The 24056-nt window shown below is 51.4% G+C and overlaps 2 protein-coding genes across 4 annotated transcripts in view; both read right to left on the bottom strand.

Annotated features, from left to right (window-relative positions):
• Positions 1-307: 307 nt before the first annotated feature.
• On the bottom strand, positions 308-3381 carry SUPT4H1 (SPT4 homolog, DSIF elongation factor subunit). The gene is made up of 5 exons (XM_045836679.1): positions 3224-3381; positions 2610-2716; positions 1425-1480; positions 1092-1145; positions 308-699 (listed from the first exon to the last, which is right to left on the bottom strand). The coding sequence occupies exons 1-5, from the start codon at positions 3290-3292 to the stop codon at positions 632-634; spliced, it is 354 nt and encodes a 117-aa protein (XP_045692635.1). The 5' UTR covers positions 3293-3381; the 3' UTR covers positions 308-631.
• A 1443-nt stretch (positions 3382-4824) lies between these two features.
• RNF43 (ring finger protein 43) overlaps positions 4825-24056 on the bottom strand; it is a 57423-nt gene continuing 38191 nt past the window's right edge. For 2 of the 3 annotated variants that reach the window (XM_045837218.1, XM_045837219.1), the window contains 7 exons: positions 20055-20177; positions 13716-13790; positions 13471-13602; positions 12725-12829; positions 11129-11290; positions 10553-10655; positions 8477-9894 (listed from right to left, as the gene is read on the bottom strand). In XM_045837218.1, the coding sequence (XP_045693174.1) occupies positions 8477-9894; positions 10553-10655; positions 11129-11290; positions 12725-12829; positions 13471-13602; positions 13716-13790; positions 20055-20177 (2118 nt within the window). Of the gene's footprint in view, positions 6306-8476; positions 9895-10552; positions 10656-11128; positions 11291-12724; positions 12830-13470; positions 13603-13715; positions 13791-20054; positions 20178-24056 lie in introns of those variants that run through there. The other variant, XM_045837220.1, reaches the window with a different exon arrangement.

The raw sequence follows: 24056 nt of genomic DNA, 5'->3' as shown, positions 1-24056 counted from the left end.
AAAAATAAAAGTATTAAACAAGGTCAAGTGGCAAAGCATATTAAGTCTCAGAAAATTAAGTCTAGGTGTGCTGTGCCAGGTCTAGAGGACAGAAGGTGGCAACCTCCAGACACCGTAACTCCCAGGATAATGGGAACGCCTGGACTCGGGACAGCAGACCTCCCAGTGAGACCCAAGGAAGCACACTGCAAAGGCTGCAACCCTGGAGGTGCAGAGACGGCAGGGGCCGCTGCTGCTCTGGGAAGGTGCTTAAAAGGCAAGAGAGTTCTTACTGTGCCCAGCTAAGAGAACAGGAGGAGGCAAGGCATCTGTCACAGGCTTTGGGTTGTGTTTATTGGCATTCGATAGAGTCCTGCCCATGGGCAATGAGGCAGCCCTGGGCTGCCGGCAGGAAAAACAGCCTCTTATTCCACATTCAATTCACTTAACCCATGCCACTGCCACCCCTCATGAGTAGTCCAAAGAAGGTAAAAGAAGGTAAAAGGGCCCAGGAACATGCTGTGCTGCTCTCAAGTCTGCTGAGCCTCAGAACTGGAGAGTGAGGAGTACTTGAAGTTCTGTCCATTTAGTTTCACAATAAATAAGCAGAGGCAGGAGATGGCGGCAAAGATGCTGGCAGCCACGCATCTTGCTAGGTCTTTATAGCTGTGTCTCTGGATTTGTAGGCAACTCCTCGGCTTTTCAGCTCCCGCACGATTCCTGTGGCAGAAAAAGAAAATGGCTCTGTGAGTGAAGAGGGTAAGAAAAGTCCTTCCGCTACCATTTTGCAGGGAGAAGGAAATTTCTAGACTGCACATCGAAAGTGCTGCTTGGTTGGCTCATTGCTACTGAAGATCCAGGCAAGTGTTTGACAAGGACTTTGTAACAATGGGAAGAGAAAGAGGCTCACTGTAGTTGTCAAAGCAAGGATTCTGGAGTCAGAATGCCTGGGTTCAAACGTACTAGCTAGGTAACTTTGGGCAAGTTATTTAACCTCTCTGTGCCTGGATTTCCTCTGAGTTTGTGAGGACCAGTGATTAGTTCACATAAAGGACTTCCACAGAGCGAGGTGCAATAAACCACCTCGCTCTGGTGGTTATGACTGTTATTACCTTGGGGCAGGCGACCAGTGACGGACACTGCATACACACCAGGTTTAAAGTTACCTGAAAAAGAGAAAAGATTGCAGTGACAGTCAGTTAAGACTAATGACCAAATGGAGGCCTAAGCTAAAAAAATTTTTTAAATGCTTCAACTCCGAAGAGAAACAATCATTTCTTCTGGCTACAAATATTAAATGACAGGACACAGGACGCTTTCCTTGTCTGTCCTACAGCCCAATCTTTCTCACTCGAGGCCACTTACCCAGTGATTTAAGACTCCCCCATCGCATTGAGAGACACCAATGATCCCAGCCCAGGAAGAGGAGGAAGGGAGCTACTTACTGACTCGCTGCCACTTGGAGACCCAGCTGTCCTCTGGACTCATCATAGCAATGATTCTAGGAAGGGGAAAGAAATACTCAGCCAGAGAAGAGAAAGATGGAGAAGTGCCCTCTACTCTGTCCCCAGCCAGCACAACAGTTCTAGGAAAGGAAACCCAGGACTGACTGAAACTTTGATTAGGTTGCTTATTAAGTTTGGGTTTGGTGCCAAGGCTTAGCAAAAGTGACTCCATTATGTCCCCCCTCCCTTTTTAAACAGTAATAACAAACGAACAAAGGGACTACAATATCTAGTGTGCATACGTATATGTAGGAAGTGCTATGACTTTTTTTTTTTTGCCCAATCCTTTATTCTTCCTTAACAGAAATCAAAGAAGAAATGAAGTTGGCTCACCTTGAAAGAACTTTAGCAAGTACTGGTTAGAGCCCAGTTTGTGTGTAAACCCTTAATTGGCCTAAGGGCAAAAGAAACAACAGCGCCTTCTTAACCCCTAAAGAACACTGCCCTCGGGCTCCTATCCTGGGAAGGAAAATTGAGACCTGGCCACTTATGTTTATCTCATTTCCTCTTTTCCCCACTGGACATCTGGATAAGGATCAACTTTTTTTGACAGGGCCTCTTAGAGATATCTACAAGCATCAGCTTTGGGGCAATAATTTACTATCACTGTACCTTCTCTTCTCTTCATGCATTCAACAAACATTTATTAAGTATCTGTGACCTTCCAGGCCCTGTGCCAGGTCCTGGTGCACCAGGTAACAGTCCCTACCAACAGCAATGAGCTGACAGTCCAGTGGAGAAATGCCCAGTGGAAAGATAATGAAAGCCACACAAGTTCTTTTAGATTTTCTAGTAGCCACACTTAAAATAGTAAAGACAAAAAGGTAAAATTAATTCCAATAACTTATTTCACTTAACCCAATATATCCAAAGTATTTCACTCTGGCATGTAATTAATACAAAAAAAATATTTTGCATTCTTTTTCTTGTGCTCAGTCTTTGAGATCCAGTGTATATTTTACACTTAAAGCATATCTCAATTTGGACTAGCACTCAAAGCTACAAATGGCTAGTGGCTACTGTACTGAACAGTGTATCCCGAAATAACTTTGAGATCAATCAGGATTATGGTCTCAAGATCTGCCCCACATGTACTTGGAGGTGTGGGGTGGGGAAGGGGCTTACCCATCAAAAGAAGAGCTGGTGCAATCGTATACCATCTCTCGGTTACCCTTCATCTGAAGGTATGCATCACAATTGTCACAACCATCATATTCAAACTGGTCTATAGTCTACGAGGGAAAAATTTTAATCAAGAAAGTGAGCATGAACAAGGCCGAAAGAAAAAGCAGCTTTTTCCATACTTCTACATGATCAAGTCTCCCTATGTTGGCTCTACCTCATCAGGTCCCCCACTCACCAATCCCATAGCCCCTAAGTTTCATCCTCACGTTCCTTCTCTTGTTCCCAACTGCGCTTTACCTATTCCTTTCCCTAGTCTCCTGAGGGTCAGGCACCCTCTTCAACTACTCCTTCGGCTACTGATGCCCACCCCACCTTTTTTGACTCCCAGTGCCCCTCGGATCCAACAGAAGTTCACTGAACGTCTGTTAAGGGTCAGGCCGGTGCTAAGAGCCGAGGATTCAAAGGCATGGAAGGCTGCCCCAGGCCTACGGCTGCAAGATCTGTTCCCACCGATGTAAACAATGGCCTCCTGCAGTTTCTTTCCACATCCCGTTCTACCCACTTTCCCCAGTTTGGTTCCCCATTGTCCCTACGACAAGGTCTCCGATGCATACCTTGACCAGTGAACATAACAAACAAGCCCGGAGATGCCGCAGGTCCTTGGGCACTGTCTCCAGAGCCATCGTCTCCGACAGAAGAACAGCGATACTACCACTGCAGCCTCATCCGCAGAGTATAAACAACGAAGTACCCAGAATGCTCACCACTTCCGGTTCCTCAGACTTCCGCTTCCGGTTGGGGAGGCACCATATCTCCCTGCGCCTTCAGAGATGGTTTCTCCCGCCTGGAGGCGGGGCCTGCCGGGAGTCACCTGGGCCAGCGTGCGCCCCAGTCACCTGGGCCGGCGCGAGGGCGAGGCCCGGACTGCCGTTGGGCCTATGGGCGGGGCCCATGGAGGAGGGGCATAGCGCCCGGCGCCTGCGCAGGAACAGGCCGAACACGATGTGGCGCGGGCCTTTTGCTCTAGGCCGCGAGTACCAGGGTCCCCCCCTTACCCCCGCCCGCCAGTCCTCTTAGGAAAATCCCAGATGACACCCGAAAGTCTTTTTTGTCCTCCCATTTTGACAGTGCAGGGTCAGAGTCCACTGTCTCCCTCTGGATTATTTCTGCAGAAGCGAAAAGATATCCAGGGACAGCCCCCCTCCCTCCCATCTGCGAGAGCATTCATTATAGGTGTCCGTTTGCTGTCCACAGGAATGCTGGCCTATGAGCGGACAGCAGAGCGGGGGGGGAATGCATATTTAATGATTTAAAACTCTTTACCTACATTTCCTCTTTGCAGCTGATAATTTCGTGTAGCTTTTAGCATTTAAACAGCTTTATTTCAGAACATCTGTACAGGATTAAGTGTCCTTTAATTATATATTTTTCATTTTACCCGTAGAAAGCTAAGTGTCCTGCTCTGTGGTTCAAAATTGGACACCAACCACCACCCCTACCAAATCTTTCCCAGGAAGCAGAAGAAGGAAATGTGCTTTTTGAGGACAACAAAGGCCTCTCCAGGTCCTGTGGAATTTCATACCCGCACAGCGCCACAACAGTGCCCGCGAAGGCAGAGCACAGACGTTGGTGTTTATCTGACTGGAGCTTTGGGGTATGAACCGTTTCAGGCCCTGCTGGTCTGTCCTCCCAGCTAGGCCCCGTAATTGGGACTGAGCTGCTTCAAGGCAGGCCTGCTTCCGGTGCCTCCCGTGCTGTGTTCGGCTGGGCTCTGCGACTGGGGTTAGGCGGTGCTCTGTCACTGAATACCTCCCCCTTCGGAACCCGCTTTCCCTCTGTTACCTCAGCGGAGCACTGCAACAACTGTGAAGTAGACCCATTTTATGGGTGGAGAAGTGGGGCACAGAGTATTAGCCCTGGAACACGGAGAAAGTCACTGAAGTATCCTAAATTCGAGTGTGAAGTAAACAGTACAGTACTAATACAGACAGAACCACAGTGCGAATCCAGTCGTTCTTTCTCCCTCCCTGATCTCACTTAACCATGCGTTTAAGGGGCTTACAAACCAGTTCTTGCTGCCAAGCCCACCACTCCACCCTATCGCTTCATAAATCAGAGCCTTGCCGCTGCTATCAGTATTTATTTTTGTTGATGGAGAAGACGAAGTTGTTACCCTGAGTCACAGTCATGACAGAACAAAACCACGAGACCAAAATGCATTTATGGATAAATATATTAGCAAATAAATACATTTCTCAACATAGTGCCTGATTCAAGCGTCTTTCTGTCTGGTTCAGATATAAATAACCATGTGGGTGCCTAGGTGCGAGTTCCCCACTGACTCTGAGGGAAGATTCCCAGGTGGGGTCCTGTGCCCACTCTGCTCCCACATTCACATTCCAAATGGGATAATGCCGGAGGGGCCAGCAATGGTCAAGCTGCCCTGGGGTGAATGTCACCCTAAGGAGGCCCCTCAGCCCTTGCCCACTGGGTACCAGCTACTCAGACCAGACTTCCTGCTCCGACTCCACTCGCATGCACACCGCCCTGTGTGCCCCTGGCCTGTATGGCTTATACTGGGAAGCGGAGCCTCGGGGACATCTGAACCCAAGGGTCCCACTCTGCTTTTCCTTTGTTCCTTCCTGTTCCCCATCCCTGCTCTGAGAGAAAACTCCCAGAGAATTCATTGTTGTCCTTGGTCAGCTGTAATTCTGCCCTTTCTACCTTCATTCCATCTTCCCTTTCCCTAGATGAAGTCCAACAGAAATCCCCTTCTTTCTCCCCACATTGGGACTTCAAGATAGGACATCTCCAAGGAAGTTATTCCCTCCTACTACCCCCACCTAACTCCCAGAGAAATTGGGGCTGCTGGAGTGATAAGGGAGTCTAAAGATCAGAGGCTTCACCCAAGGTTCTTCAAGGTGCTGTACCACCTCAGGGAGAGAATTCCATACTCTGGCTTCCCAGAGCCTCTCTCTTCTAGCTTAACATAGTGTATATGAAAATTAAGGACAAGAAGGGAAAAACATATTCCCTTATGTTACCAGGGTGGGTACTGCTTGGAGAAACTGCAGAGCTCCCCACTCCCGACTGTTAGGGCTCAGGGGTCACCTATGCTCTTGGCCATTTTGCAAAGAAGGAAAATAAGAGCCAGGGTTACTGCTGATGCAGCAGCCTTATCAAGGAGGAGCCAAAGCTGGTGTGCAGGATTCACTCAAGAAAGGAGGTGAGAAGGGGTCATGCATGCATTCAGCTGGACCCATTGGCTGGTATAAACATGAGACTTGGGATGAGGAAGACCTGCTGGGGCTGGGGGAAGGAGCAGCACCTTTATAACACTTATCTACCCATACCTAGCTCCCTGCTCTCAAAAAAACAGCCTTGAAGGAAGCCCACACAGATGGTAGCTGGCTCCCTGCTGGATGTGGACTTGCTGCACTGCAGGTGTGTTCTGCAGACAAGCTCTGGGTCTGGGAGCAGGAAACAACACCCCCTGCCAACCACCATCACCACTCCTCTTCCAGTGGTTCCAGGAAGTGTGGCAAAAAGAGGGGTGTTTTCTGAAACGCCTTCTTCTCAGGAGCAGGACTCCGTGCCAGGTCGGCCCGAGTCATCCAGAGCATGCTCGTGGTTGGAGGTAAGCCTGAACATCTCACACAGCCTGTTCACACAGCTCCTCCAGCTCCTCCTCCGAGCCTGCATTTAGAGAGAGGGGGAGGAAAGAGGTCAGTGAGGGTCAGGGCGGCCCCTGGCTTATACCACCTGCAGGAGAGAGAGTATGGCTGGGAGGGAACCACAGAGAGTGTGTCCAGAAGGGACACAGGGGAGAGAAAAACAAACCTAGAGGAAGAGAAACATATATAGCAATCACTATGTTACTCATTTATTCACCCAATAAATATTTATTAGGCACTTATGAATCTGGCCTGCCACCATGTGTCAAATTGAAGACCAAAAGAATAAGCAGGGACCTGACAACCTTGTAGGAGAAAAGCTTGTGTGCAAAGGGCAATTATGCAAATGGGACAGGGCTGGTGAATGGAGGAAGGAGAGAGACCAGGTCCAGGCAGAGCAATCAGAAAGGGCTTCCTGAAGAGTGAAGAAAAATGAGCTGGTTCTTTGGAATAGGTAAGGACTAGAATTATGGGAATAGGAAGGCAGCAGAATATTCTGGGCTGCAGAAACTGCAAGAAGTGTCAAGCTAGTTCATCTAAACAAGGGAAGGGAAGAGAAGGGGAAGAGTGGAAAATAAGCTTGGGAAGAAAGATGGAGGTTAGATGGTACTAGAGCTTTGAAGGCCAAAGCAGGTTGAACTTGACCGTGGACAAAGCAGAACATTTGAGGGTTTCTGGGCAGCGTATCTGAGGCAGGTGACCCTGGCAGCAGCACGAGGGTAGGGCAGGGTAGCTGTGCTGCATGACTCTCTGGGACGCAACACTGAACATGCAGGGCTCAGCCTGGGCGGGGGGGGGGGGGGGGGCCTGTAAGGGAGAAGGGCGGAGCTCAGAGACCCTGCCCTGGATCTCTGGGCTCCAAGTAAAACATGGGCAGGGGTCCTAAGTACTGTACTGGAGAATAACATGAAAAAGCTTACAGAGATACAGTTAATAGAACCTGGTGTTGACTGGATTTGGGGAGCAGGGAAAAGGCAGTCATGGAAACTCATTCTGAATTCGGGAAAGAGGGGAGGTGGTGGTCTGTCACTGGCAGCACTGAGGGCACACATGTGACAGAGTCCACGTGGAACCATCCAACGCATGGCCACAGCCTGCATTACGTGGCTCTGTGAACGCAATTGCAGGGCAGGGCAAAAGTACATGTATACATGTGAGTACCTGAAACACAGCTTATTCCCGTATTATTATTTATTATTGTCATCTTTCCCATACAAACAACTGTAAAACTACTTTTGCCCCATCCCGTATTTTCTCTACTGTAACTGTTTCTATGCCTGTCTCCCATAGACCTGGGTCTCCTGGTTGAAGTGTCCCATGTCCTTGGAGCCTAGCCTGGAATCCAGCACATATTCAGAAAGTGGGGGATGGGTGGAAGAAATGAATGAATAAATGATAGAAGCTCAGGTCCTGCCTCTAGGCTTCCTAGACTCTGAGGTCTTACATTTCAAGACCTTTGAGTCTCCTTTTGGTACGGAGGGATCCTCCTAGAGAGGGCTGTAGGCAAAGAACTGTGTCCTCTACACAAAGGGAGAAGATGGGGAAGATCAGGAGGTAAAAGGCTCTGGAAGAGCAGAATTTGAGCAAATAAATATGAAGTTAAAGCTGAAGAGTTACATGACCATCATTGCTTGTAATACAGTAACAGGGATGCACTGAGCCCCCAAGAAAATGAGGTCCATATTAACAAGAGTGCTTGAAAGGGAAGGCCTAGCTGTGCTTTTGCCCCAGGGGAGAAGAGAAAACCCAAGGTCCCGCAGGGCCACTGGAAACCACCCATGACCTATTTTTCTTTTTGCATTATTCACATAGCTCTTCTCATGTGCCCTGGTATCATGGTTATTAGTAATTATTTCTCCTCTGTGCCCTTCTCACAGGCAAGAAACACTTCTTGGCCTTCCTTGAATTTAAAGCTAATATTGTGCTGTATGCATTGGTACAGCTGAACCAATTATTAAAATACTGAAACATTTCAGTTTGAGCTGCTGCCCCGGACCACCCCAAGTGCTTTCTAATGTCTTGGCCACACTAAGACTTGCCCTGAGAACTCCCTATGATTTGGCAACCAAAGAACAACACCTGGCAGAGCCGGGGCACTCTAGCCAGCTTCGTGTGCTACGCCAGCTGTTCAGTGCTTTGAATGTCATGCTATTGTACCCTTCTCAGCTCCCATCAACCCCCCATTGTCTGATTTCACTCATTCAGCAATATACAGCTCTGGTCTCCTCTCCCCACCATGCCCGCTTCCCCTGAGAACTCACCAGGTTGGGCTGGCAGCACCTGGCAGTGTGGGTAAGGGCATGGCCTGCCCTCTGGGGTGCCAGAGCTCCATCTGCAAGGCCCTTCCCCAGAGGGGTGTGGTCCCAGCGGCTGGCGTGGAGTCAGACACAACCACACAGGCTGTGAACTTGAGTAACAGTGGCCTGGGGTTTCTGGTAGCATCCTCCTGTCCAGGCCTGGAGGTCCACAGATCAATGGGTGAGTCTGTGGAGACCAAGGGTTTGCCAGGCTGGGCTCATAATGGGGAAAAATTTGGCAAGCTGGGTGTGCAGTCAAGTCCTGGGGCCGAGAGGCTGGGGGAGGCTCTGCAGGACCTCCCCGCCGTTTCCTCTGTGGGTGTCGGACAGGGAAGCTGGATTTCTGCAAGTGGAAGAGACTGCTGGGACTGGAACTAGAAGCATCAGTCAGGGCTGGGACTGGCTCTGTGAGGGCCCGGGGGCGTTGGGGGTTGGGGAGCTGCCCTGAAGAGGCTACTGCGCTGTATCTGGAAGCTTGCTGATCAGGAGCCGGCGACTCTGGCTTAGGCTGTGGCCGAGGAACAGCAGGCCTGGACTGGAGGACCCCAGTTTCTGCACCAGGCTTCCTGCCATGCCACTGGAAGCGCTTTTTGTAGTGGTGGTGTCGATGGCGGTGGTAGTGGACGTGGCTAGAAACCTGGGCTTCCCCTCTGGGCACCACTGAGTCCAAAGAACGAGGCCTCGAGGTTACACTGGGCTGAGTCTCTTCCCCCTGAGGTTCCCCTTCCAGACTGCAGTATACCAAGGGGTCAAAGTCACTGCTCAGAGAGCTGCGGAAGGTAGAACTGCTGCCGTGGATGCCCTGCAGGCTAATGTCTGTGCAGTTGACCACTGAGTCACTTGAAGAGCCATGACAAGGTCCCGAACTGGAGTCACTGGCTGGCCCATCTGCCAGGTAGCCACTGCGTTCTGTGCAGTAGCTCTCTGCAGACCCACTGCTGTCGTGAGGCCTGGCCCGGCGTGGGGGCGCTGGGCAGGTGGCAGTGTGCTGAGAGGTGCACTGGTGGGGGCTCAGACCCCAGCCCTGTGCAAAGGGGTGCTGGGCCACTGCCAGACGCTGCTGCTCACCTGGAGCCAGGGGATGTGCAGCCCTGGGGAAGCGGTGGTGCCTGGGGCCCATGCCTGGCTCCTGGGATGGTAGGAAGGGACCAGGCCGTGGGGGCCGAGCCACCAAAGTCTGGGAAGGGCCTAGCAGGTAGGCAGCAGGGAGGTGGTAGTGGGCATGGCCAGGATGCTGACGGATGAGGTGGAGTCTTCGGCCTGGCTCCTGGTAAGATCGAGAGGGTCCCAGGGACTGGGAAAATGAATCTCCCTCTGGAAGAAAGAACCAAGGGCACAGGCATTTGCACAAATCTATGGAGGTGCATTGTTCAGAAAGGCGGGTTATAGCACACCTGTGTGAGTCTGCACAGCCTTAGAGCTCAGTCAAAGTTCGGGGGACCGAGGGCAATCCTAACATGCAGATGCCCTGGGACACCCTTGCCCGCTCCAGTCAGGTTGTCCCCTAAGAATTCCACTGTGCACGTCAAGCCCTGCTCCTCCCGCCAGTCAGTCAGGGCTTTTCACCCAGGGCCCCTGCAAGCCCACTCTGTACCTTTGGATGAATTAGGAAAAGGCTCTCTTTTCCTCAAGATACTTCATTTACCTCTTTTAGAAACTATCATAATGTCCTGGTTTTGTTAGAATAGGACACTTTATTGCCAGAAACTTGGAGTAATAAATATACAAATTTAGATTTAGAATCAAAGTTGTCACAAAAATACAAATAATTTTTAGAATAATAAAGGTGCCTACAATGTGAATGGCCCTCCCCCTTGGACAAGGCCTTTCTGAACAGTGCACGGCTCAAAGAACTATGAGGCACTGCTTTCTCCTCAGCTTCAAGGCAAAACCCTTTCCCACAGGGAAGCCATGTTCTAGCCCCGCCCCCAGCCCTGCCTGTACACAGGGGAGACCTTGGCCCACCTCCTACCTACGATGTTGAACATGCAGAGGGGACAAGTCCGATGCTGATGGAGCCAGGGGTCCACACAGACACGATGGAATTCATGGAGGCACGAAATGACTCGTAGCTCCTGGAGAAAACAAGGGGGTCCAGACCAACGTTATCTGTAGCCACAGGACTGTCCAGGAACCAGAAGGTCCTCCTGACTCCCTCTGGCCTCTCCTTTTTGCTAACATCTACTTGCAAAAGACCTCCTAGTGGACTTGAAAAGGCATGGGCTTTGGTATTAGGAAGACCTGGATTTTGCCACTTAGCTGCATGACCTTGGGCAAGTTTCTTAATAGACAGTTTTCTACTGTGCAGAAGGATAAAAAAACTAATCTACCTTCACCCCTCCTGGTCATGAGACTAAGAAGAGATAATGCACCTAAGGCACATGGAACACCCTCAACACACAGTAATAGTTCTCTTTCCCTGGAAGGCCAGGAAACTAACCAAACCCAGGGCTGTCCCCTACCTCTGCCGCATGCAGGGTACAAAGGACACAGGTGCAGCCAGAACACCCACACCGCCCACACAGGTGAATGGCGAGCTCTGCCTTACCTGGCCCTCAGAGAACTCCTCCAGGCAGATGGCACACACAGGGGCTGAGCTGCAGCTGCTCCCCGAGTCTGGCCACTCAGCCCCGGGCCTTCTACAGCTGGCCCGGTACCTCCTGGTGGCCAGCTGGCTTATGGCCCAGGCTGTTCGCTGCTGCAGGGGATCCTGGGAAGAAGGGTAGGGCTCAGAATGGGCACGGGCTCCTCTTCCCTCACCCCTGGGCCCCAAGTTGTACTCAGTTCCCAGTCACCCAGACAGATCATGTGGTCAACTGACTCCCTTTGAGAGTTGGTCCCCTTCAAGTTCATATATCGCTCTGTTGAGCGAGCCAAGCTCCCTCGCCCCAATGGAGAAAGTTTTTATCCAGCTGCCTGCTGAACCTTTCAACTTGAATATCTAACTGGCACATCAAATTCTGTCCAGCCTCCTCCTCAAACACTCAATGTGCTGCAAACTGAATTCCCTAATCCCAATTAAGCACTCCTGACCACATACCTGCCCTCTCCCAGTCTTCCCCACCTCATAAATGGCAATTCCATTCTTTCAAATGCTCAGGCCAAACATCTTGGTGCCATTCCTGACTCCTGTGTCTCATACTTCATGATCAACCTATTAGTAAACCTGTTAGCGCTACCTTCAAAATATACAGGGCACTTAATTCTCACCACTTTCCTAACCTCCCTCCCTAATCCAAGCTACCATCACTGTCACCTGGATTCCTGTGATAACCTCAGTTGGTTTCGCTGTTGCCAGGCCTGCTCCCTGTAACCTAGTCTCCTCAAAGCATTAGGAGGGATCACGTTAAAACTTCAGTCAGATCATGGCGCTCCCTCTGTTCAAACCCCTGCAGTGGCTCATTTCACCTGGAGTCAAAGTGGAGTCCTGACAGGGGCCGAAACAGCCTGGCACACCCGGGCCCTCGTGAACGCTGTCCTCACCTCCTGCTCTGCCCTTGCACTCCTCCCGTTCCGACCCCATGGTCTCCTCGCTGCTCCTCAGACATCCCAGCAGGCTTCTGCCTCAAGCTCTTTGCACTTACTGTTTGCTCCATTCATTCACTTGGTCCCCAGAGACCTGCCCAGGTTGCCCCCCACCCCCACCCTACCACCCATGTAAGGTCTTCCCTGTAATGTCATCTTCTCAATGAGGCTTCCTGGACTTACTTTTTAAAATTAGCTTTTTCCCCTTTGCATTCCTTCTCCCCCTTTCTATGTCATTATTTTCCCTAGCATGTATTACCATATAAAATACGATATATTTTACTTATTTATTTTGTTCATTGTCTGTCTCTTCCCACTAGAATGAAAGCTCCCCAGGGAAGGGATCTTTTGTCCTTTTTTGTTCCCTGTACCATGCCCAATCCCTGGAACAATGCCTGGCACATAAGATGAAGCTGTGTTTGTTGAATGAATGAATGAATGAATGAGCAGACCTATGGAAAGAGGCTGCTGGAAATCAACAAAGTCAAATGCAATGTATATAGATATCACCTGTTTCATGGCCATAAAGGCACCTTCTTTCCCCACTTTTCTTTCCTGCCCCCCACCATCCCACACACAAGCACATGCCCACCTCCACCAGGGAGCCCACCCTGCTCACCGGCCTGCTGTGGCGGGGGCGGCACCGGATGCGCAGCACTGAAGCCAGGATGACCACAAAGATGGTGCCCACCACTGTCAGGAGGATCCACACATCATAATCTGGCTGGGAGAGCGAGCAGAGAGGGAAAGGGTCATACTTCTGGAAGGAGCTGGGCCAGTGCGGCCGGAACACAGGAGCCCCAGTGACACACAGATCGCTAAAGGTCCCCTTGAGTCTTCCAGTAGAGGGGGTGGGGTGGGAGGAGGCTGCAGGAGGTTAGGTGGGTCCTCTCTGCCCACGGGTAGGGTACCCGTAGGAGAGGGTCCTCTGGCTGTCAGCTGTGAGAAGTACTATCTGAAGTCTTGTGCGCTTGGGAAAAGAGGGAAAAGGGACCCCTCCCTGAGAGGTGGGAACTACCCAGTGAGCAGCTGGGTGAGGTTTGCTGCCAGCAGAGAAACACCAGCCAGGGTTCAGGGGGTCCCAGGGCCCAGGGTTTCATTCTGGCTCTACTCTGTGCCATGAAACCACAGAGCTGAAAGGAACTTTAGAACTCAGCTGGCCCAATCTGTTCTTTCTGCAGATGAGCCCAGAGAGGGAAGAAACTTGCCCAGAGGTAAACAGCTGGTGGATGAACTTGTACTAGGGGGTTTCTAAGGTCTCTTCAGCTCCAGGAGTCCAAGGGCTTTGGTGGGTGATGCCATGAGACAAGGTGAGGGTAAGAGCAGGTGCTGGGACAGGGTCTTACCCAGTGCTGCAGTGCTTACCCAGGCTGGGGGCTCCTTCAGCTCAATCCTCACGTGGGCTTTCCGGTTCTTGTACACGAACTCCATCAGCTTCTCAGCATCATGACCCCAGATCAGCACCACTGGCCAAGTCAGCCCTAGAGGCTGCTGCAGCTGCAGAGCAAAAGGGATCACAAGGGCTTCTGTGTCCTGGCTTCTCCATCCCCTGGTCGCTTTGTCCTCCTCTGTCCAGCCCACTCCTCAAACACCCTGAAGTCCCTGGGTACCTGTTCAGCAGCAGCCCTATCCTCAGTGATGTCGAAGAGGACGGCGCTGGCTCCTCGCTCACCCGCCATTCGGGCCTGCAGAGACACACAGCAGGGGCCCAGCTGAGGTCAGAGAAGGACACAGCCCATCCATGCCCTGGCCTTACCTTGCCCACCCACCCCTTCCTAGGATCTTGCACACACTCACTGCACCTCTGCACACTCACACCTAGGGAGTCCGTGGGAACAGGATCCCCTCCCCTGTCCTGAGCTCACTGGGTCCTGCTGCCTCCAAGGACGACATTAGTGCCTGCCTTTTGTAATGGAACAAGCCCTTAATGAGGGTTTAATGAGTGTCAGGTGGTCAACTAGGCTCTAAGGATGAGACCAAATAAGGCAGCTCCTGCCCTCAGGGTTCCACCAGTCTGCCCTCGGTAAGAAGTGTGAGAACAGATAGTAGGGAGTGACCAGCACCCCAGAGAGTGAGGGTGACCATTCCCCAGTACAGAGAGGTGGAGAGCTGCTTCAGAACAGAGTTGGGCTTTCTAGGGTCTAGCCCTGCCTGACAAGAGGAGCCCACAGGGCATCCCTCCCAACCAGCCCAGCTCAGGTGAAGTTCCAAGAGCCTGGGACATGGTTGCTACCCAAGGTCTCTGTGGCAGAGCCCCAGGCTCAGCCCGTCTTGTGGGCTCTCTCTCCTGGGCACACTCTAGTTTGCCGGCTCTTTCTCTGGCTCCAATTCAAGGACTTAATGGAGTCTCTATCTAGTGCTTTATCCCTTCCTCCTGTCCCTGAGGGTGGAACTAGAGACTCAGGTGGGGAGGGACCTGAGAGGCTGTTCCCACAAGGACACAGCTGTGAGCACGTGCACAAGCACGCTAGCCAAGGTTCCACGAGCAGGCTTGGGGAAGCAGAATCTAGCCAACCAGGCAGAGCAGAGCCCAGAGCCAGAAAAAAAAAAAAAAAAGCAGGAATCTAGGGGCTCTGGGCGTGGGGTAAGAGAGGGGAGATAAGAGCTGAGGGCGGGGTGGAGGCACAAGGGCAAAGGACAGGATAGACACTGCTGCTACCCTTGGTGTCAGGTCTCCCTGCCTGGCACAACCACTTCCGGACTTCCTCCCTAGAGCCAGGGCTCATCTTGTAATGGCATCGGGCTGGGCCCTCATGCCCCTGGGGCCTGCTGAGTCTTTGGGGCCTTCCTGCAGGCACTGAAGGAGTTAATCCTTCTGCAAGTAGTGGTAGCAGGAAGAGGAGCCAGTGCTAGGGCTTACTCACACTCTCAGCGCTTTGATCTCTGCTTCCCTTCCCGGGGAGAGCCTGTTGGGGCAGGTCTGCTGCCAGGCAGGCCAGGGGAGCCGCCAGAGCTCCCGCTCCCTGCTCCCCAGGTGGCAGCAAGGCCAGGGGCCCCTTGAACAGGCAGCCTGCAGGCAGGAGAGCTGGGGGATGGTGGTGGAGACATTCAAGTGGAACCCTGTTCTGGTCAGGAGAGTAACTTCCCTCTTTTCTCCTTCTCTCCCTGAGAAGCTGGGTTGGGCCCTCTATACCAGCACCTGGGGCCCAAGTTTGCTGGGCTGATGGACTAGAAATTCACAGGATCCAGAATGGAGTTACTCATGAAATGAAGTCACAGGCTCCATCTTTCTCCTGCCCACTTCCTCCTAGGAAGTCCACCTCACCTAGCAGACCCCATTTTCAGAGCCCTCTGAGCTGGGCTTTGGGAGCAGGCCCCGGGAAAGGAGAGGGACTCCTATAGCTAATCTCACAGTCCGGGACTTGGCCAAGGGGTGGGGAGGTCACCCCAGTACTGAAGTCAGAATTGAAACCCCTGGATCCTCTGTGCTGCCAGGCCTCGTGTTTCTCATCCCCAGAACGAGACCCTGGACCCAGCCCAGGCCGGAGGAGCATGAGGGAAAGGCGCCGACTTCCTTCTCTGGAGAGTTTCTTAGTTCTCCACCCCTCTGTCTTTGAAGGATTGGGGTAGGAACAGTGGAAAGTAATTATCATGACGTTCAAACACCCCGGTTCCTTATTAGCCCATAATTACAAAGTTGTAAAAGTGATCAAAGAGAGAAAGTTGGCCAACAGGGGAAAGGAAGAGGACTTTCAGGCAGTGGGTGCCTGTGTCCAGGGTTCTAGGAATCAAAAAAAAGCAAAACTGGAGGCCAGACAGCAACCCACACTGGGGCTATCCAGGCTCCAGACCACCTGCACCAGAGAAAGTGGGAGGGAGGGAGGAAAACAAGCACTTCTTCAGGGCCTGGAATGTGGAAGGCAGACAGAAATGGAAGACTGGACTTTAGAAAGACAACCCAGAGAGCTCTGGGAGCTGCCAAGAGCCAGCCAGCCCTCTAGGGGCAGCAAGCAAGGCTGCCCACAGTCTCTAGCAATGAAAGCCAGTACAGCCCAGGACTTGGCCTTCGGTCTTCCTCTCCACAGTGACAGTTTCTGCGCATGTCCTCCTCATCAAAGACTGACTACCTTCTATGCCCAGGGCTTCAGGCCCGGGAAAGCCAGGCCTCCAGAACAATTCATAGTCTAGTCACGGAGACAAAGCATATACATAAAATTATAATGCCGAAAACAACATTCTGGAGCACAAAATGAATGAAACAGACCAGTAGTTTCCAAACCTCTTTTCACTGCAGAGAGCCCTTCTCCCCACTACCCTCACCACCATAATACACACAGAATCCGACACAGGTCTTCAATATACAAAACAGATCAAAGTGAGCTGTGGTTGAGGGTGGGGGTAGGAAGGACTCTTGGCTTCCCCCTTTCCCAAGACACCGCCATGAAACCTTGTGGGGAAGCACGGCCAGAGACCCTGCCAGTGTGCCAGGAGGGGGTGGTTTCTGCTCCCGGAGGGCTGGCTGGGCCGAACCCATCAGGAGAGATTCACTGGGAGAGGTGGGAATCCTTGGGCTTGAAAGCAAGGGTAGGAGGAAAGAGAAGGATATAATCTTTATTGAGACCCACTCTGCCCAGACTGCTTAGGTTTGAGTCCTGAATCCGCTACTAATTATTACCTGGGAGACTTTGAGCAAGTTAACTTAACTGTTCTGTGCCTCAGTTTTCCTTTCTGTAAACTTGGGCTAATAATAGGACCTACTTCAAAGCATTGTTATGAGGACTAAACAAAGTAATCCGCGGAGAGCCTTATCATAGTGCCTGGCACACAGTATATGTTCCTTACGCATTAGTCATTACCACATCAGCTACTACTGTGTTCTTTGCATCTGTGATCTCATTCACTCCTCAGAACAACTCTACAAGATTGCCATCAGCCCTCTTCCGCACCAAGGAAACCCAGGACTGCAGCCTTGGATCTGGTGAACGCCTGGTCACCAGATCGCAATCTCTGTGGTAAGAGAGGCAGGGCTTGAGCCTGTCTGCTTGCCTCCCGAGCCAGCTCCTTCCACCAGGCAACGGCCACTGCTCTGGTCCAGGTGCAAGGCAATAAAGGCCTGGGTAACCATGGGAGTTGCTAATAATGAAACAGCAAGCAGCTGGGTGACTGACAGGGGGCGAAGGGTTGGCGGTGATGGGAATGGAAGAAGGCAGAATTATGATGAGGTTTTCCGAGATGGTAGTGCAAGAAAAAAATAAAAACAACCTTGTTCACTGTGAAAGCATGGGATGATGACAACGACAGTGTGTTGCAAACATTTATTGAGTGATTACTATGTGCTTGGCATAAGGCTAAGGGCTTCCATCTGGACTATCTTGTTAAATTCTCGTAACTACCTTATGGTGTAAGTTCCACTAGTATTCCCATTTTATGGATGAGAAAACAGAGGTTTAGAGAAGTGACTACAATGTCTGGGAAACATGGAGGGACCAGGCTTCGGAACCAGGCTGTCTGGCTGGAGTCCCAGCTGTCCATCACTGGCGATGGCCCCACCGAGGCTAATCAGCACATCAGAGCAGAGCCCATGGAGGTCAGTAGGTTTCCAACTTTCCTTATCAAAGACCTACCCTTTACCTATGCCTCCCTCAAGCTATTTTTTTAAATTTATCTTACCTAAGTAGCTGCATTTGTTATGTAACACATTTCCCTATGAGATAACACATATTAACACATTGAACTGTTAGAATTCTAACCATGAGCAAAAATTGAATATTTCAGTTAAGCCTACGGGACTCTCAAATGTTGGAAATAGCTCAAAGACCCACATTACTACCTTCCCAGACTTCCTTCGGGCCAGTGGATCCCTGGTAGGAGCTACTCAGGTCAAAGGTGGAGGCCTGAGGGAAGCCTTGGGTCTGGCCAATGAGACAGCATGGGGCTGGAGCAGTTCCCACCAGAGGTTCCCACCTGGGGGCGGGGCGGGGGGCGGAGGGTTGTTAGCGATGCCAGGTTGTTTGAGAGGCTGAGGGGAGAGTGCAGCTGGGGAAAGGGGTGGAGAACGCATGGGCAGAGACCGCAGAGGTCACAGGGCAGTGGCCAAGGTGCCTCTCTAAATCCCTGTGTTGTATGTGTTGTGTGTGTGTGTGTTTTAACTTTGGCACCATTTGCCACTTGACATACATCATTTTCATCCTCACAGTAATCACTGCCGTGGGAAATAAAAGTCCCACTTTATGGTGGTGGAAACAAAGGCCCAACAGGTTCGGTACCTCCACCAGCACTGAGCACATCCTTGCTTCCCAGCGACTGTGCTCGTGCCTAAGTGTGCTTGAAACCATCCGCTGCTCTGCTGCTCCGGAAGAACAGAACTCTGAACCCTCTTCCCCCACCTCTCTCTCTCTCTCTCTCTCTCTCTCTCTCATACATACTCTCCACTCCCATTCACACTACCTAACGCTGAGTACTTGTCCACCAAATGAATAAATGAATGACATTTGCCCGTGTTTTGTGAAGCAAGGGACATGAAATAGCCAGAAGCAGGGTAGCTCCAGCCTCACAAAATTCTGCTGCCACTGAGTAGCCTCATAGTCTGGCAGAGACACCACACTCTCCAGCCTCTCCGGGAGTGTCCTGGCCCCTCTTTACGGCCCACCTCCTTGGGATTCTGCTTCTGCATCCACATGGCCAGGCTGGGAGAATATCTTCACCTGCCTGTGGGCATCACAGTTGGATGCCTGCCCACCTCCCTGCCCCCGTGGGGTCATGCAAGAACCCTGGCTTTTTCTTGGAGATTCGTGGTTCAGGAAACAGTGCTCAGGGAAGATCAGAAAATCCACAGGGATCTGGGCCTGAGTACAGCAAACGGGTACACAGGCAGCGACTGTCACCCCCCTGGGAGCAGCACCTTGTTCCTCCAGTCCATATGACTGTGCCATGCGCAGTCTCACTACAGTCTGGCTTGTGTGCCCATGAGAATCTTTCACATATGTTCTGTTTCCCCAGCCAGAATGGGAGGCAACAGAGCGGAGAGAATAAAAGCCCAGATTTGAGGACTGCACAAGGCTCAGTTCAACCTCAGCCCTGCCCTTCCCAGCTGTGTCATCTCCGCAAGTCACTTAAGTTTTCTGACCCTCACTTGCCTTATACGTCAAATAGGGACTAATAATGTCTAGCTTTCCTGATTGTTATGATAAGTAAATGAGACAATATGTATAAAGGATCGGTCCCATGACTCAACTGGCAAGCAGGTAGGGCAAGCACACACAAAACAGTGACATTAAAGCAGGGGTCACAGGGGCCTATGAGGGACAGGCCACCGGGCAGCAGGGCAGCCAGACAGCCCATGTCTGGAAAGGCCACAGCTCCAGCCAGCAGCGGAGCCCCGTGGAAATGTGGGGCCACCAGTTTGCAATTTGGGAGGAAGAGCGGGAACTCTTCAAGGGGCAGCGGCTTCTGTTCCTGCACAGCGCTCAGTAAACAATTCCGAAAGATGGGAACGCCCTCCCACTGGCCCTTATTTGCTCTGATGTGGGCAGGGGAATCAGTTCAGGAATTTCCAGGTGATGGAGTAGGAGACAGGATAAGGCACATGCCCTAGGTGATAGTTAAAAGGTTCTGCTGGTATGGCCCTGGCCAAAGTCATTGTCCAGATACACCAAGGTTGCAGGTTCAATCCCCAGTCAGGGCACATATAAGAATCAACCAGTGAATGACTAAATAAGTGGAACAACAAATCAATGTTTCTCTCTCCCTCTCCCTCTCAATTTCCCTCTTCCCCTCTCTCTAAAAAGTAAATACAAATAAAATTAAATAAGTAAAAAAAGGTTCCACTGGTCACTGGGTGGTAGGAAAGGACAGAGGCCTGAGTTTCCAACTCTCTCAGATCAGCCGTGGCTTAGGAAAGCCTGAGTGAACCGGGCACATATCACTGGAAGGAGACAAGGAGCCAGAGAGCACAGGGGCCCCTCACAGCCTGGAAGTGGGTGTACACGTGGGGTCGAGTGTGAGTCTACCTTGCTGGCCAACGACAGGCAGGGGCGGGGGGCCCGTTGGGGACTCTCCAGCTTGACGATGCTGATGAATCCAGGCTCCAGATTGTCATCATCACTGGCGTTGCACAGGTACAGGGGGTGTGACTGCAGGGGGAGAGAGAGAGACATTAGGGAGGCTGTGGGGAACAGGAGCACACTGTGAGAGCCGAGCACCTCTCCACTGTGCTAGGAAGGCGCCAGGAAGGCCCTTGGTGCTAGGAAAGGGTGAGCATCCTTATTCGCTTGCCTCACTAGTGAGGATCCATTGTCATTGCAGGGGTGCCAGGGTCAAGGGTACATGGTGGGGGACACGGATGGGAGTGAGAGGTGTCCAAAAGGGGGACCTAACCAAGGAGCCTGCTGCAAAGCAGCCCTAACAACCCTCAAGCCTAGGCTTTCCAAACAGGTCGGTCACAAAGCGCTCTTTTCCTGGTCCCACCTCTCTCACCTCCCAATTCCTCGAGCTGCTCCAACACCCCTGGCTAAGAGCCGTGTCAGTGCTTTCAGAAACTTGCCTTCCCTCCTTGCCCACCTCTGCCCCCCACTGGCAGTGGTGGGTGCTGCTGCTGACGCCTGCCCCCTCAGGATGTTCCCTATCGCCCCCCTCTACTCCCCCGCCGCAGCTGTTGCCTTGTAGAGTCTCCTCACTTGGTGCTGCCTTGCTCCCCTCAATGTCCTCCTTTGCCCCTGCCCTGTGACCATCCTGGGATTAAGCAGGTTGCCGACAGAGAGAAGAGACTACCTGGGGGTGAGGTTTGGCTAAGAGGTAGGCCTTGCACAGCCCAGTTCTGAGGGGTATGGCAGCTCTCGTCCGAAACCTGGGCCTCCAGCCCTGCTGGTGCGGAGCAACGACTGAGGGGGAAGTGAGCCCAACACGTGCTAACAGAGACCAGAGGGTCCCCTCCTCTCAGGGGCGGGACTGCCTTTCCACACACTCCCTTCGAATTCGGAAGGGGCTTCGAGTGCCCATTTGAATCTAATTTTCCTAGAGTGCTGCGAGAACAAAGTATGATTTCTTTGGCCCCGGATATCTAACGGGCCTCACAGAGGAAACCCAATGTATCCTGGCAAGAAAGGGGGTTTCCTACCAGGGAGCTGCCCACTCTTCCCTCTCAGCTGCTGTCAAAAGGACTTCCAGAAAGAACCATCAGAGGAACCAGAGAACTTGGAATTTCTGAAGATGATAATGTCAGTGATGGATTTGAAAGCACAGTCACTTTTCAAAAGCGCTTTCAGGCGATCCCGCCACTGCGTCACTGCAGTCCCTTGGACGCGGTAGGTTCTCAACAAATGTGCCCTACCTTGCTTTGAATTGTACCTTGTGAATAAAAATCTTAGGGCAGGAGATGTTGAGATGGGAGGGAGTTCCATTTTTGCTTCTACGATTTGAGGACTATTAGTCTGGTAGTGATCAATGTTTAGTGCAGGGGGGACAAAGGTTATACACCCCCTCACCCCCAGGAAAAGGCTGGGGCATAAGGTTGAAGCTTATTCTCACTTCGGTGAAGCTCTAGTCCCTGCCTCAACAAGCTCCATTAGTCTGTCTGTCTGCACATTTGTCCAACTATGCATCCATTCATTTCTTCATTCTACCAACAATGAAGGCCCCCTTGGTGCCAAGCAGTGTAAAAACACTGAGGAGTCGTGATGAATCAGATAGGTCCTTGCCTTAAGGAAGCTTTGAAGACAAATGTGCAAACACATTGCATTGTGATGTTATAATACAGGTTCATTCAAGGGCCTGTGGAGGGGCCCAGGGAGGGGGGGATAAGAACCCGATGCAGGAAGGCAGGGTGACTTCAGCACTTCTTGGGGACCGAACAGGCATGTGTTCACCGGGGAGGGTACCTTCCCAGGAGAGGAAGCAGCCTGTGCTGAGGCGTGCAGGCACAGGCCCAGGGCTGGGAGGGACTGTGGGAAATTAGGTCTAGTGTGAAAGAGAAGGCAGGAGATCGCACTGAAAAAGTTGGGAAGAGCCAGACCACAGAGCAGGGACCAGAGACCTGCACTTCAGAAGGATCTTCCTGGGACTATGGAGGACAGTCTGGCGTGGTGAGGAGTCCAAGGTCAACTCTACAACAGGACAACAGCTGGCAGATCTTCCCTCAGGAACAACAAGTTGCAGCCACAAATGTCCACTGCTTTGCTTGACCCCTCCCTCTCTCCTAACCCTGCCCCGCTACCCATGGTCCAGCTTTCTCAAGATAACTCCAAGAGAGCTCTCACTGACCAGAGGGTCCACTGGGAGAGGGGAGAAAGTCACTCTGGAGAAGAGCAGTCTCTGCAGCAGGATTTGCAAATATTTAATCACCTCTTGCCCTCCCCACCCCCAACCAGGCCCTCACAGCACTGTATTGCAAGGTGTCTCTGAGGAGGTCGAGGGAAAAAAACTAACTATGGAAGAGGGAAGGGGAGAAAATGAGCCATTAGTAAATGCCTCTGGTGTCCAACTTGCAGCCCGCGGGCCGCATGCAGCTCAGAATGGCTATGAATGCGGCCCAACACAAAATCGTGAATTTACTTAAAACAGTATAAGATTTTTTTTTTCTTGTGATTGCATGTCACAATGTATTTAATGTGTGGCCCAAGACAACAATTCTTCTTCCAGTGTGGCCCAGAGACACCAAAAGGTTGGACACTCCTGCTAGATGTTTTCTCACTGTGAAGTAGGTATGTTTATCCCCATTTAGAGAGAAAGAAACTTGAGGCTCGAAGTTAAGGTCACACAAGATTAGAGCCCAGCTCTGTTTGACTCTGTCCTCTGGAGTCACAAAACTCCAAGTGAGTCACATAGTCAGCCCTTCATTGCTGCTGCTGCTGCTGATGATGACGATGATGACAACGACGACAGTTTACATTTATTGAATGAACACAGTGGGCCATTGATTGTTCTGAGCACTTTTGTGTACGGACTCTCTCATCCTCATAACCCTATGAGGCGGTCACTATTGCTGTCTCCATTTTCGAGATGAGAAAACGGAGGCAGTTAGAGATTAAGTAACATGCCTTGGATTATATAGCTAAAATCAGAAGAAATGAAGTGTTGTATAAGGTAGGTTAAAAAAATAACAATTGAGAACAATTTCCATTTGACTTTGACAACGTCATGCCTTTCCTCAACACGTGACCAAGAAAAGTTGCTTTCCTAACTGCACATTCCTAAAGCATAAGGGCCCAGCACGAGTCCCTAAAATACTGGTGGGGTCTTACAGGGTTCCGTCCCTCTCCTCCCTTCACCCTCAGGCACCCCCCAGCTTCGTTTTCCACGCAGAGGTTGTGGATCACACACGTGCAGCCCCGACGGGTCTTGAGTTCTGGACTCATATGCCCGACAAGTAGGGCCTAGACATTCTGCCTGCAGAAGTTTAGTGACGCCTCTCAAATTCAGCATGTTCAAAATTGAACTAATCTTTCTGTCCCTCAAAACTGCTCCTCCAGTGTTTTCCTATTTCAGGGGTTGGCACGACTACCTACCTGCCCCTCAAGTCAGATGTTGCCCCTAGTCTCCTCTCTTTTTCACCCCCTACCTCCACCACCAATGTGCAGCCAATCATCAAATTCTAACAGTTCTATCTCCTCAACATTTCTCTTCTTTGTCCTCTTTCCTCCACCCCCACTATGGCTGCTCTAACACAGGTCACCATCACTGCTATTCCAATAAGCTTTGCCACCTCCCCCCACTCAGTTCTTTATACTGAAGACAAACAGGTCTCAAATGCTAACTTGAGCACGTCACTCTTCCACTTTAAACTCTTAAAAGGCTCCTTATAGCTGCTGGAATAAAGTCTGTGCTTTTAAATATAGCTTAAAAGGCTCTGCCTGCTTGGGGCTCATGCATTTGTGCCCTGCCTCGAGGCTTACCGCTCCCTTCCCAAACCTCTTCCTCCCTTACAGTTCGTGTTCCAGAAACAACCTTCACGTCTGCACTTTTGGCACTTGCTGCTCTGTCAGGAGAGGCTGGAGGCCTCTCCTCTAGGCCCGCCC

This window comes from Phyllostomus hastatus, unplaced genomic scaffold (assembly GCF_019186645.2).
Source record: "Phyllostomus hastatus isolate PE091 unplaced genomic scaffold, TTU_PhHast_1.1 phas_contig_210, whole genome shotgun sequence".
Lineage (NCBI taxonomy): Eukaryota > Metazoa > Chordata > Mammalia > Chiroptera > Phyllostomidae > Phyllostomus > Phyllostomus hastatus.
Note: the sequence above shows the minus strand (reverse complement) of the source record. Positions and strands in the feature narration are given on the sequence as shown.

What these genes read in the sequence shown, in the direction of transcription:
- SUPT4H1 (XM_045836679.1), bottom strand. Translation starts at nt 3,292, where the DNA reads ATGGCTCTGGAGACAGTGCCCAAGGACCTGCGGCATCTCCGGGCTTGT. An exon ending in TGTTATGTTCACTGGTCAAG is followed by an intron (nt 2,717 to 3,223) that starts GTATGCATCGGA and finishes TTTCCCTCGTAG; the next exon opens with ACTATAGACCAGTTTGAATA. An exon ending in CTCCAAGTGGCAGCGAGTCA is followed by an intron (nt 1,146 to 1,424) that starts GTAAGTAGCTCC and finishes TCTCTTTTTCAG; the next exon opens with GTAACTTTAAACCTGGTGTG.